The 12,710-nt window shown below is 41.2% G+C and overlaps 1 protein-coding gene across 6 annotated transcripts in view; it reads right to left on the bottom strand.

The window, feature by feature from the left end:
• IDE (insulin degrading enzyme) overlaps positions 1-12,710 on the bottom strand; it is a 121,013-nt gene that overhangs the window by 23,472 nt on the left and 84,831 nt on the right. For 5 of the 6 annotated variants that reach the window (XM_032136691.2, XM_032136705.2, XM_058436209.1 and 2 more), the window contains 3 exons: positions 11,117-11,239; positions 7,236-7,318; positions 3,275-3,419 (listed from right to left, as the gene is read on the bottom strand). In XM_032136691.2, the coding sequence (XP_031992582.1) occupies positions 3,275-3,419; positions 7,236-7,318; positions 11,117-11,239 (351 nt within the window). Of the gene's footprint in view, positions 1-2,644; positions 2,790-3,274; positions 3,420-7,235; positions 7,319-11,116; positions 11,240-12,710 lie in introns of all 6 variants that reach the window. The other variant, XM_032136698.2, reaches the window with a different exon arrangement.

Raw genomic sequence — 12,710 nt, 5'->3', positions numbered from 1 at the left:
AGGGTATTAAATGTCTAAAAATATCACAAAACAACTTCCAAATAAACAACTTGACTTGATTTTTAAACATGTAGAAAATCCCAAAACAGACATATAAAAAATGAAACAAATTCAATTTAATGTCTCATAAATATATAAATATAGTGTAACACTTAGGAAGATAACATTAACCATCTTTTTTTTGAGACAGAGTTTCGCTCTTGTTGCCCAGGCTGGAGTGCAACGGCACGATTTCGGTTCACTGCAACCTCAGCCTCCCAGGTTCAGGCAATTCTCCTGTCTCAGCCTCCAGAGTAGGTGGGATTATAGACGTGCACCACCACGCCCGGCTAATATTTTGTATTTTCAGTAGAGATGGCGTTTCACCATAGTAGTCAGGCTGGTCTTGAACTCCTGACCTCAGGTGATCCATCCGCCTCGGCCTTCCAAAATGCTGGGATTACAGGTGTGAGCCACCATGCCCAGCCTTAACCATCTTTTTTAAAAAATATATTTATTTATTTATTTGAGACAGGGTCTTGCTAGGGTACCCAGGCTAGACTCAAACTCCTGAGCTCAAGCGATCCTCCTGCCTCAGTCTCCCAAGTAGCTGGAACTATATGTGTGAGCCACAGTGCCTGGCCATTAACAATCTCTATACCCAAAAGCATAATTTTACTTTTCTGAAACAAAACCAACAGTAAGTAAACTCACCTGACACCGAACTATGGTGGCATATACTATATCATCAAAATTCAAGTTCTTATTATAAAATTAATTGTAGAATGTGGCTAAGTTTTTCCTTCAAAAAGAATATCTAATGAACGGCAGACTTAAGGTTTTTACAGGTGAGGTAAGAAGATAAAAATCACAGGGCATAGTGGCATGTTCAAGTCGTCCCAGCTACTTGGAAAGCTGAGACGGAAGGCTTGCTTTAGCCCAAGAGTATAAGACCAACCTGGGCAACATAGTTAGACTCCTGACCTCAGGTGATCCACCTGCCTCGGCCTCCCAAAGTGCTGGGATTACAGGCACGAGCCACCGTGCCAGGCAGGATCCACAATTCTAACCACGTGCTTATTTGATAAGTTCTGTTGGTGTCCCAAAAGCTAATGGCAAAACAAATGTGTAAAAAGGATACACTGTATGTATCATCAGGACCTTGGCTTAGCACATTTTTTTTTTTTTTTCTGAGACAGGGTCTGGCTCTGCCACAAAGCCTGAAGTGCAGTGGTACAATCTCTGCTGACTGCAACTTCTGCTCCGCAGGCTCGAGTGGTCCTCCTACCTCAGCCTCTGGAGTAGCTGGACTACAGGTACACATCACCATGTCTGGCTAATGTTTTGTATTTTTTGTAGAGATGGGGTCTTGCCATGTTGCCCAGGAGGTTGGTCTTGAACTCCTGAGCTCAAAGCAATCTGCCTGCCTTGGCCTCCCAAAGTGCTGGGATTACAGGCGTGAGCCACTGTGCCCAGCCAACTTAGCACAATTTACTTTGTCTCTAAATGCCTAACATTTTGAAAAGTGGGGAATGGAGAATTTCTATCATGATATTTCCACATGGTGGCACCCAAAGCAGTAGGGGATATACTGCAGCTAGAATATCATGAAAGTCTCTACGCTGTACAGGATGATAGGCAAGAACCTCAGCAGGAGGGAAGGCCACTGGCCATGGCAAGCACATCATGTTTCCTATTGTAGGAACTAGACTGACAATTAGCAGAAAACCCATTTTGTCATAAATAAAAATTATGTGTTTTGATGGTAATATGTTACTAAAAATCAAAAGAAAAAAGAGAAAACAGATGATTACTTTTCTATTTGGAGCTAATTTTGATCTCTGAGCTTCAAACTTCTGTGGACTCTGAAAATGGTTAGATTAATATACATTCTTATACATTAAACAAAAGCTACCACAGAATTTATTTATGTGAAGAAAAAAAACTCACTGGAAAATAAATAAAATTTAAAACTCCTACAATCTTTTGTGTAAGAATTTAAATAACAAGTACCCCAAAATGCTCTCGTTTTCATTTTTACTAAAATATGCAATATATTTTCAAGAAAAGTGAAGATGAATGTGTGCCATAAAAGGGATGTTAATCTGGAATTGAGATATAAGCAAGCTTGGAAACACATTCCAAAGAAAGGATCTAGTTATTTCTTAGATGGATTTAATAATGCTTATTTTAAAACACACATAAAGTAGGTAATGGTGCATGTTACGAAATAAGTTTTAAATTAAAATGTCAGGTGTATCTGAACATAGAAACTTTATACTACTGTCTGCAGAAATAAAGGGAGCCTATTTATAAGTAAAATTCAATCACCACAACAACTATGGATATCTTCTACTTACAGATGTTAATATACTCAATTATATAGAAAGAACAACATGCTTTCAGGATTAATATGTTAAACATCTCAGGCAGAAGAACATGCAAATAAATGTAGCACACGTACATGTTCACAAGATGCACTAAATTTAATTAAATCATTCATTAGTGGAACTAACACTAATTTGAGTTCTTCGATCATCAAAAAGGTGCAAGGAAAAAAACCATCAACTTTCTTGTTTAAAAATGCAGAAGTTAATAGTTTTCCCAAGCTCAACATAATGCTTAAACGGGGTGGTGCCTTTTCTTTGGTTTTCATTTTACTTACAAGTATTGCATTCATTCCTGATGCAATGCCATAGCTCAAACCTGAGAGGCGTGCTGCATATGTATACTCTTTTAAATCATCCTTCAATAACCTGATAAACAGGTATGTCATGTTGCAATGGAGAGGATCAGCATAAATGTAGCGACTAACAAAAAGAAAAACAAAAGAAATGCTTTGATACCTCAAGCAGTGGCATGGTAATGAAGAAACATGACCGAAGAGTATGGATATGCAGCCTCATGATCTGGATTTCTAGGGAAATAGTATATGCCAACCTTAGGTTTTACAAAAGAAGGAAGACTTCATTTTCCTTTGCCAAAGACCAAGATTTCAAATACAGAATGGGTAACATCTAAACCTTAATCAGGGTCCAATTTTGTTTGAGTAGAAAAATATGACATTCTGACGAAAGACATTTAAAAAAAAAAGAAATCAAGGACAATTTGCATAATATGAATGGTATGTAGTTGAACACTTAGAATAAGAGCTAACTTAAAAATTAAATGAGAAAATATGATTAGCCATAAAGATTAAAAAAAATTAAACTCATATCCTCAATCAAAAAATGCTTCCATCAAATCAATATAAAAAATGTTGATGAGTGGAAGGCTCTAAGGCGTGGGTACTTACATACATCCCATAGATGGTATTTTGGAGATCATAGCTCAAGCCTGCTAGCTCTGCTGCATATGCATACTCGTTGAGTGAGTCTTTGAGGAGCTCAAGGTACAAATAGGCCATGTTACAGTGCAAGGGGTCCACATAAGCAAATGGGCTGGAAGAAAATGTTGACAGTAAAATAGCTGATTTTATTACTTCTCAATGTGATATGGCCTTTTGAGATGGATCAAGATATTGAACACCGGTTAATATGATTTCCTGAGGATATGATTGAATTCTTGAGGCTATTTCTTCTCATGAGGAAAAAAACAAGATGTCTGAAAAAGAAGCCTGAAGAGTGTGTGTGTGTGTGTGTGTGTGTGTGTGTGTGTGTGCACTGGTGGTAGTGAAGGAGAAGGAACTGCCTACCCCAGATGGTGTGGCAGAACTGACAAGTTAGAAATGCAGGGTATGTGAGGAGTGGGAACGGGCCAAAATGCATGGCTGTGCTTAGGCTAACGGGAGGAGCACGGCCGACAGAACAGATACAGCATTTGCATGTCTTCCCTCTCTCTCCAATAAAGTCACACCCTTGGTGGACAGGAGTAAAAGACTGGGAAATATGCCTGTGGTAATTACATGAACTTAGAAAAATTGAGACCTGTGAAAATGTTAGCTTATCCTTGAGTTTTCCCCAAAACAGTAAAGCTAGAGAACTGTCAGTAAAATAATTGATAATTTCTATCATATAACAGCAGCCAAAACTAGGGAAAAATAAAATAGAAAAATATTTTAATGAGGAAGAACAAAGAAGAAAGAATTATAGAGTACAAGAACTAAACAACCACAGTGATCAACTAAACTTCATTTCCCAGATAAGAAATATAATTTTCTTCAGGTCCCCTGAGTTCATGGCAACAGAGCTGGGATTCAAATGCAAGTTAAATGACCTGCTCCTTTGACTATACAACCTTGCTTACCTTTTATCAGAAGAAAGTAAAAGTTTCACTCATTCAACAAATACGTATTATATGCTTACTACAGTGCCAGGCTCTTCTCTAGGCACTGGAAATAAAGAGTGAACAAATCAGGCGAAGTCCCTGACCTCAGAGTTGATAATCTAGCTAGAGGGGACACATAATCATAAATTTAAATTTGACATATTAGTTGGTGACAGTGCTATGGGGTAAAATTAAGCAGGGTAAGGGGAATAGGTAATGATGGGGTGATGGCAGCAGGGAAGAAAGACTGCTGCTTTACATAAGATGGCCAGTCAAGGCCACTCTTACAATGTGACATCTGGACCCAGACCTGAAGGAGGCAAGGGAGTGAGCCCTGGGGATATCTAAGGGGTGGAGTGGGGAACTTCCCAGGCTGAAGAAATAGCTAGTGCTAAAGGCCTGAGGCAGGTGCCTGCTTGGCTTGTTTGGCAGCAAATTAAAAGTTTCACTCTACTTGTAGCACAGTAAATATAACTAATGTACTGATAACAAAGCCAACATTTTGTTTTTTAACGTTGAGTCAAGGTCTCACTGTGTTGTCCAGGCTGGTCTCGAACTCCTAGGCTCAAGCGATCTTCCTGCCTCGGCTTCCCAAAATGTTAGGATTACAGGTGTGAGCTATTGCACCCAGCCAAAAGCCAACAATTTTATCAAAGCTGATAAAAAAGCAAAAATAGGGATAAAATGTGTAGTCACTTAGAAAATTAAAATCAAAGACAAAGTTCTACAGCTATCCAAATATTCTCCAACTGGAAAATCTGAATAAATGTTCTGCCATTAAATTTTTTAAAGTATGATACATGATGACAGATTTCCTTCTTTGGGCAAATAGCAGCTCAAAAACTGAAGGCACAATTCACAAAAACAAAATCATCAAAACAAAAGAGAGGCTATCACAGAGGTCGGCCCCACAGGCAACTATGCACCTTTCTCAGGTGGAAGTGAAAAGCCAGAAAATCCAAGTTTTGGGTCTCAAAGCACTATGGCTCAGGCTCAGAAAATAATTTCAAGGAGTGTCCTACACTCAGCCTGGCAAGGTGGCATGCGCCTGTAGTCCCAGCTACTCAGGAGGCTGAGGTGGGAGGATCACTTGAGCCCAAGAGTTTGAGGCTGCAGTAACTGCACTCCAGCCCCGGGTGACAGAGTAAGACTCTGTCTCCTAAAAAAAAAGAACAACAACAAAAACAGCTGTATCCACAGCAGCTGTGCTGGTGAAGTGGAGAAGACCCTAAACTAACTTTTAAAAGAGAATAGGATTCAACTGGGATACCTAAATTCTGGTTCATGTGTTAATTTTAAAAATACGTTATTTTGTAACCAGATACTACATGCTTAAATATGGATCACAGGGTTTTAAAAATCATAGCTAACTACACATAATATAATCTTATTTCTGAAAAGATGGAAAGGATATAGACACACACGTGAAAATTTCAATTAAAATGTACAAGAAACAGAACAGTGGTTACCTCTAGGAAGACAGACCAGAGGGAGGGATTTGTGTGGGAGGCAGACATTTTGAGTTCTAGGAAATGTGCTAGGCAGTTTAGAGAACACAAAAATGTAAAATGGTCTCTCAAAGGGTATCTAAAGAAATTCATCATCACAGAGGCCAAATGGAAAAGTGGTGACAAGCTGCTTAGAGTGTTAATATTACTCTCAAATATCAAAAAATAAAAAGCAGCTTTGTAATGCCCTTTACCAATAATAAACCACAACCTGACAGCCCATGTTTGGTGTAAACAATAAAAAATCTCTGCACAGTTCTAGATAATCTGTGAATCTCATGCTATAAAACCACAATATTTATAATCACTATAATCTCAACATATTTGTTGATGGAAAATCAGATTCTTTTCCCTCTTTCCAAAGCATTTAAACCATAGCTACCTTTAATTTCATGTCAAGCCAACTGAATAAAAATTAATGAAAAAGTTGATTACCATATTGAACATTACTGAACAAATAAACCATGATAGGCTTATCTTATAAACCACTGAATTTTAGAAATACAAAAGTATAAAGTATAAACTCACAAAGTAAAATCTGAACCAGGTGATTAACACACAAATAAGTAAAGGAAGACAAAGATGAATTGAAGGTGCACTGAGAAATAACTGCAATAGCATTATTCATAAATTTCACTAAACATCTTCTCCCTTTTAATTAGTAATGTTTAAGTAATCAAGCCAGAAATAGAGGAAGCAGTATCTAAGGGTTCCAGACAAAGGACGAAACAAGACTCAGGATCGTTTAGTAACTAGTACCTCTTCTTCTAGACAAGTTCCAGGAATACAAAACCAAAGCAATAAAAACACCTCAAATTATTTATTCTTTCTTCAGTGAGTCTTCTTCTGGGTAAATCTATGGCCTCCTCAGAATCCAAAACCCTGAAGGCTAAGAAGGTCGTCCTAACAATAGCTAACATAAATCATTTCAGCTAAAGGGTATACTCATTAACGGGGAAAGAAAAAAAAATTAACGACATTGGTTTTTAAAATACCTCTTAACAGCAACAGCTCTCCTTTTCTTTCTTTTTCTTTTCTTTTTTTTTTTTTTTGAGACAGAGTCTGGCTCTGTCGCCCAGGCTGGAGTACAGTGGTGCGATCTCAGCTGACTGCATCCTCCTGCCTCAGCCTCCCGAGTAGCTGGGACTACAGGCTCCCACCACCATGCCCAGCCAATTTTTTGTATTTTTAGTAGAGATGGGGTTTCACCGTGTTAGCCAGGATGGTCTCAATCTCCTGACCTTGTGATCCGTCCACCTCGGCCTCCCAAAGTGCTGGGATTACAGGCATGAGCCACCGTGCCCGACCAGCCTCTCCTTTTCTTTATTTCTATTTATTTATTTTTTCAGCCTCTCCTTTTCTAGGTGAAATAACTCTAATTCCTTTTATTTCTAGACATGGATGTTTAAGAAGAACAGACAACTTTTGGAAACGTAATTGTTGATTTTTATAAGCTTTATAAGCTGGATTCATCTTACATACCTGAAAAATTCAAAGTTGAGACAAGCCTTTGGCAAAAAAAACTTATCATCTTGTTTGAACCAGAGTTTGCTCATAGCTGTATCCTGTGATGGAGAAACAATTTGGTTAGGGAAACAGAGGTGCATTCAGTAAAAATGTTCAATCAAATCACTCTTCAAGAGGACGAGGACAGAAGCAATAGTTAGAGTTTTGTTCTGGAGCTGCTGTCCCATGGCCTTGAAGCATACTCAAAAGTCAGCAGGTAGGAAGCTGGAGACAAAGACTGCAGACTCCTGTAGCAGAGTGAAATCTGCCTTCTATTTCCCCTGTATTAGGGAGATGGGGGTACAGTGAAGGAAGAGACAGATCAGAGAAGCCAATACCAACTGTCCTGTCTTCATCTTTCTGGACACTGGGAGGAAGGCAGAGGCAGAAGTCCCTTGCGAGCGTATAGCAGCCAGTTTCCAGGGTGGCCCACAACAACCCCTGCCTGCTGAGATTCACAGCTTTGGGTGGTCCCCTCCCACACTAGACCAGGGTTGGTCTGCCTTACTAACAAAATATGACAGAATTAATGGTATACCTCTGAGACTACATTATAAAAGACACTGCGGCTTGCATCCTGATCACTCACTTTCCCTCTTGGATCATTCACTTTGGGGGAGGCCTGCTGCCATGTCAAGCAACTCTACAGAGAGGTCCATGTGGTGAAAAATTAAGGCTGGCCAACAACCACATAACTGAACTTGGAAGAGAATCCTCCGGCCCTGGTTGAACCTTCAGATGACTGAAGCCTCGGCCAACAGCTTGACTATAACCTCACGACAAGCCCTGAGCCAGAACTACCCAACTAAGTCACTGCTGGATTCCTGACCCTCCTCAGAAACTGTGTGAGGGCCAGGCGCGGTGGCTTCATTCCTGTAATCCCAGCACTTTGGGACGCCGAGGTGGGCGGATCATGAGGCCAGGAGTTCGAGACCATCCTGGCCAACATGGTGAAACCCCGTCTCTACTAACAATACAAAAATGAGCAGGGTGTGGTGGCTCGTGCCTGTAGTCCCAGCTACTCAGGAGGCTGAGGCAGAACAGCTTGAACCAGGACTCGGGAGGCGGAGGTTGCAGCGAGCCGAGATCGTGCCACTGCACTCCAGCCTGGGCGACAAAGCGAGACTCCATCTCAAAAAACAAAACAAAACAAAGAAACTGTGTGTGAGATATGGTGCAGCAGCTCACACCTGTAATCCCAGCACTTTGGGAGGCCAAGGCAGGCAGATCACCTGAGGCCAGGAGTTCGAGATCAGCCTGGCCAAAATAGCAAAACCCTGTCTCTATTAAAAATACAAAAATTAGTTGGGCATGGTGGCACATGCCTATAATCCCAGTTACTTAGGAGGCTGAGGCATGAGAATTGCTTGAACCTGGGAGGCAGAGGTTGCAGTGAGCTGAGATTGCACCACTGCATTCCAGCCTGGGCAACGGAGAGAGACTCTGTCTCAAAAAAAAAAAGAAAGAAAGAAAAAAAGAAACTGTGTGTGAGAGACCAGGCATGATGGTTCATGCCTGTAATCCCAGAAATTTGGAAGGCTGAGGCAGGAGGATCGCTTGAGCCTAGCAGTTTGAGATCGGCCTGGGCAACATAGTGATATCCCGCCTCTACAAAAATATTGAACCATTAGCTGGGCGTGGTGGTGTGTGCTTGTAGTCCTAGGTACACAAGAGGCTGAGGTGGGTCGATCACTTCAGCCCAGGAGGCCGAGGCTACAGTGAGCCATGACCGCACCACTTCACCCCAGCCTGGGCAATGGAATGCGAGTCTTTTAAAAAACCTGTGTGAGATAATAAATGTTGTGGGTTGTTTTTTTTTCTTTTTTTTTTTGTGACAGAGTTTCGCTCTTGTTACCCAGGCTGGAGTGCAATGGCATGATCTTGGCTCACCACAATCTCTACCTCCTGAGTTCAAGCGATTCTCCTGCCTCAGCCTCCTGAGTAGCTGGGATAAGACACGTGCCACCATGCCCAGCTAATTTTTTTTAGTAGAGACGGGGTTTCACCATTTTGGTCAGGCTGGTCTCGAACTCCTGACCTCATGATCGACCCGCCTCGGCCTCCCAAAGTGCTGGGATTACAGGTGTGACCACTGCGTCTGGCCTAACTTAAATGTTGTGGTTTTAAGCTGCTAAATTTTGGAATAATTTAATATGCAACCATGGATAACCAACATGGCCAAGGATGAACAAATAAGCTACTTATCTTGCCTCTCCACTTCACTCATGCTATACTAAGAATGGCTTTAGTCACTTGAAACTACCTTGAAACTGTGGGAAGAGATATAAATGGTTTAATGTTCTCGTTAGTTTGCCCTGGGAAGGCCTATTTAAAACAAACAGCAAAAGTCGGATATGGTAGCTCACACCTCTAATTCCAGCTACTTGAGAGGCTGAAGGGGGAGGATCACTTGAGGCCAGGAGTTCCAGACCAGCCCAGGCAACATAGCAAGATGCCATCTCTACAAAAAATGAAAAACAAACTAGCTGGGTGTGGTGTGCATCTGAAATCCAGCTATTTAGGAGGCTGAGGCCAGAAGATGGTTTGAACCCAGGAGTTTGAGGTTGCAGTGAGCTATGATCCCACCACTGCACTCCAGCCTGGGCAACAGAGGGACCCTGTCTCCATAAATAAATAAATAAATAAATAAATAAATAAATAAATAAATAAAGACAATACATAAAAAACAGCTGAGGTAAATGAACTTTCTCTTTGCATAAGCTAATATAAAACTCTTTAAAATGTCATTTTTAAAGAAAAACGGGCCGGGTGTGGTGGCTCATGCCTCTAAACCCAGCACTTTGGGAGGCCGAGGCAGCTGGCTCCCCTGAGGTCAGGAGTTCGAGGCCAGCCTGGCTAACATGGTGAAACCCTGTCTCTACTAAAATTACAAAAAATTAGCTGGATGTGGTGGCAGGTGCCTGTAATCCCAGCTACTTGGGAGGCTAAGGCAGGAGAATCACTTGAACTTGGGAGGTGGAAGTTACAGTGAGCCGAGATCATGCCATTACACTCTAGCCTGGGCAACAAGAACAAGACTCTGTCTCAAAAAAGAAAAGAAAAAAAAGAAAAATGGTTGCCTCATTAATAATCTAGTTGCTTAGGACAAATTTTAATGTTCCTAAACACTAACTGTTATCTCACTGAACTCATCTAAATTCTTCCAAATGTTAGGTCATTTGAAGAAGACAGAAAGATCTGTGTGTGTGTGCCTACAGTCATGAGTTTAGAAACAGTTTAGAAGGGAGAAGAAATACGTTTAGAAGGGAGAATGTGCTGTAATAATTTGATACAATTTTTTACACACTCTACTCAAGTTCTGAAATAATAGCATGAAAAGGACATTCTGAAAAAGACGGGGAGGGAACCCTACTTCTCACCAGCCCTTCGCACTAGTTTATCATTGCATTAATTTGATATAGTCACTATGTCATAATGAATGTTTTTAAGGGCAGGAAATCCAACAGCTCCCCCTGGACTTGCTCTCTTTCAGGCTTTAGAGATCCTTTCTTATCTTTAATGTCCATGATGCAGCATAAACCTACTTCCTTATTGGGTCTTCAGCAGACATGGAAAAGAGGCACAGACCTTTCCACAGACTTGTGGTTACAGCTCAGACTTACTTTTTTCTCCTACAAAGAAAGCGATTCCCTAGACTCTTAGTTTTGTCTGCTTGCTTTAATATTTTTAACCTTGTAATATTTCTTGTAGTTATTCTTTCTGCAGCTTTTTTGTCACCTATTAGGATGTGAGCCTCCCCAAATCAACATAGTACCAAATGTAAGAAATCATTTACCTAGTCCCCCATGTATTAGGTCTGTCCCCCAAATTTAAAATCACTGATTCAAACACATTACCTTAATAAGAGCAGGGTATGGTGTCGCCTCTTTTTCTAAAGGTAAAATCTCAAAATTCGTAGGAATAAATTCATTCTTTGTAGGAAGTTTAAATTTCCCATTCAGGTCAGCATTTTGCCATTTCTGGATTAATAATGAAACACACAAATGCAGTTAAGAGTCTGATTTAAGAGTTTAAAATAGTATCTCTGCTCAATATATGGGCAAATATTAAGTGCACAATTGTCACACAGCAGTGTTTTCCATCATATATAAAGGAGGTACTACCAAATCTATTGATGGGTTTTCATGAAACTTGAGTTAGTCTTTCTAGTACTAGCAAAGATTTTACACTCATATATCTATCCTTCCTCTCCACATCTCCAAAATGACCAGCTGAGGAACAGTTGAGACTATGGAACACAGAAAAGCTGACTGGTCCATATGCAGATCATGTTTATTCTAGCTCTTTAAAGAATGGAGAATAATCTGCTCAGGAATATATTCCCACAACTGCTAGACAATAGGTCATTTATATAAGAGCCATACTTTCAGCTATACTAAGTTATATCCATGTATGGCCTGAAAGCCAGGCTAAAGGGGGTGTCTTTCACTTTAGTACTTCTTTTTTTTCTTCCTGAGACAGTCTTGCTCTGTCGCCCAGGCTGGAGTGCAGTGGCATGATCTCAACTCACTGCAACCTCCGCCTCCTGCATTCAAGTGATTCTTGTGCCTCAGCCTCCCAAGTAGCTGGGACTACAGGTGTGCCCCACCACACCTGACTAATTTTTGTATTTTTAGTAGAGATGGGGTTTCACTGTTGCCCAGGCTGGTCTTGAACTCCTGGCCTCAACTGATCCACCCACTGCAGCCTCCCAAAGTGCTGGGATTACAGGTGTGAGCCACCATGCCCGGCCTCACTTCAGTACTTCTTTTTTTCTTTTTCAGACAGAATCTCACTCTGTTGCCCAGGCTGGAATGCAGCAGCGTGATCTCCACTCACTGCATCCTCCACCTCCCAGGTTCAAACAATTCTTGTGCCTCAGCCTCCTGAGTAGCTGGGAATACAGGTGTGTACCACCACACTCAGCGAATTTCTGTGTTTTATTAGAGATGGGGTTTCACTGTATTGCCCATGCTGGTCTCAAACTCCCCTCAATCTGCCCACCTCAGCCTCCTAAAGTGCTAGGATTACAGACATGAGCCACCACGCTCGGCTTTCAGTACTTCTTAAGAACTGGCCAACACTTCACCCAGATGATCATGTGAACTTTTAAGTGAACCAGTAGTTCAAGCACAAGGTTAAGAACAAAGTTGAGGCCAGGCGCGGTGGCTCACGCCTGTAATCCCAGCACTTTGGGAGGTCAAGATGTGCGGATCACAAGGTCAGGAGTTCGAGACCAGTCTGGCCAACATAGTGAAACCTCATATCTATTGAAAATACAAAAACTTAGCCGGGTGTGGTGGTGTGCACCTGTAATCCCAGCTACTTGGGAGGCTGAGGCAGGAGAATCATGTGAGCCTGGGAGGCAGAGGTTGCAGTGAGCCAAGATGGCGCCATTGCACTCCAGCCCAGGCAACAGTATGAGACTCCGTCTAAAAAAAAAAAAAAAAA

The sequence above is a fragment of the Hylobates moloch genome, unplaced genomic scaffold (assembly GCF_009828535.3).
Source record: "Hylobates moloch isolate HMO894 unplaced genomic scaffold, HMol_V3 SCAFFOLD_3, whole genome shotgun sequence".
Lineage (NCBI taxonomy): Eukaryota > Metazoa > Chordata > Mammalia > Primates > Hylobatidae > Hylobates > Hylobates moloch.
The sequence above is the reverse complement of the archived record's forward strand: the minus strand, read 5'-3'. Positions and strand labels throughout refer to the sequence as shown.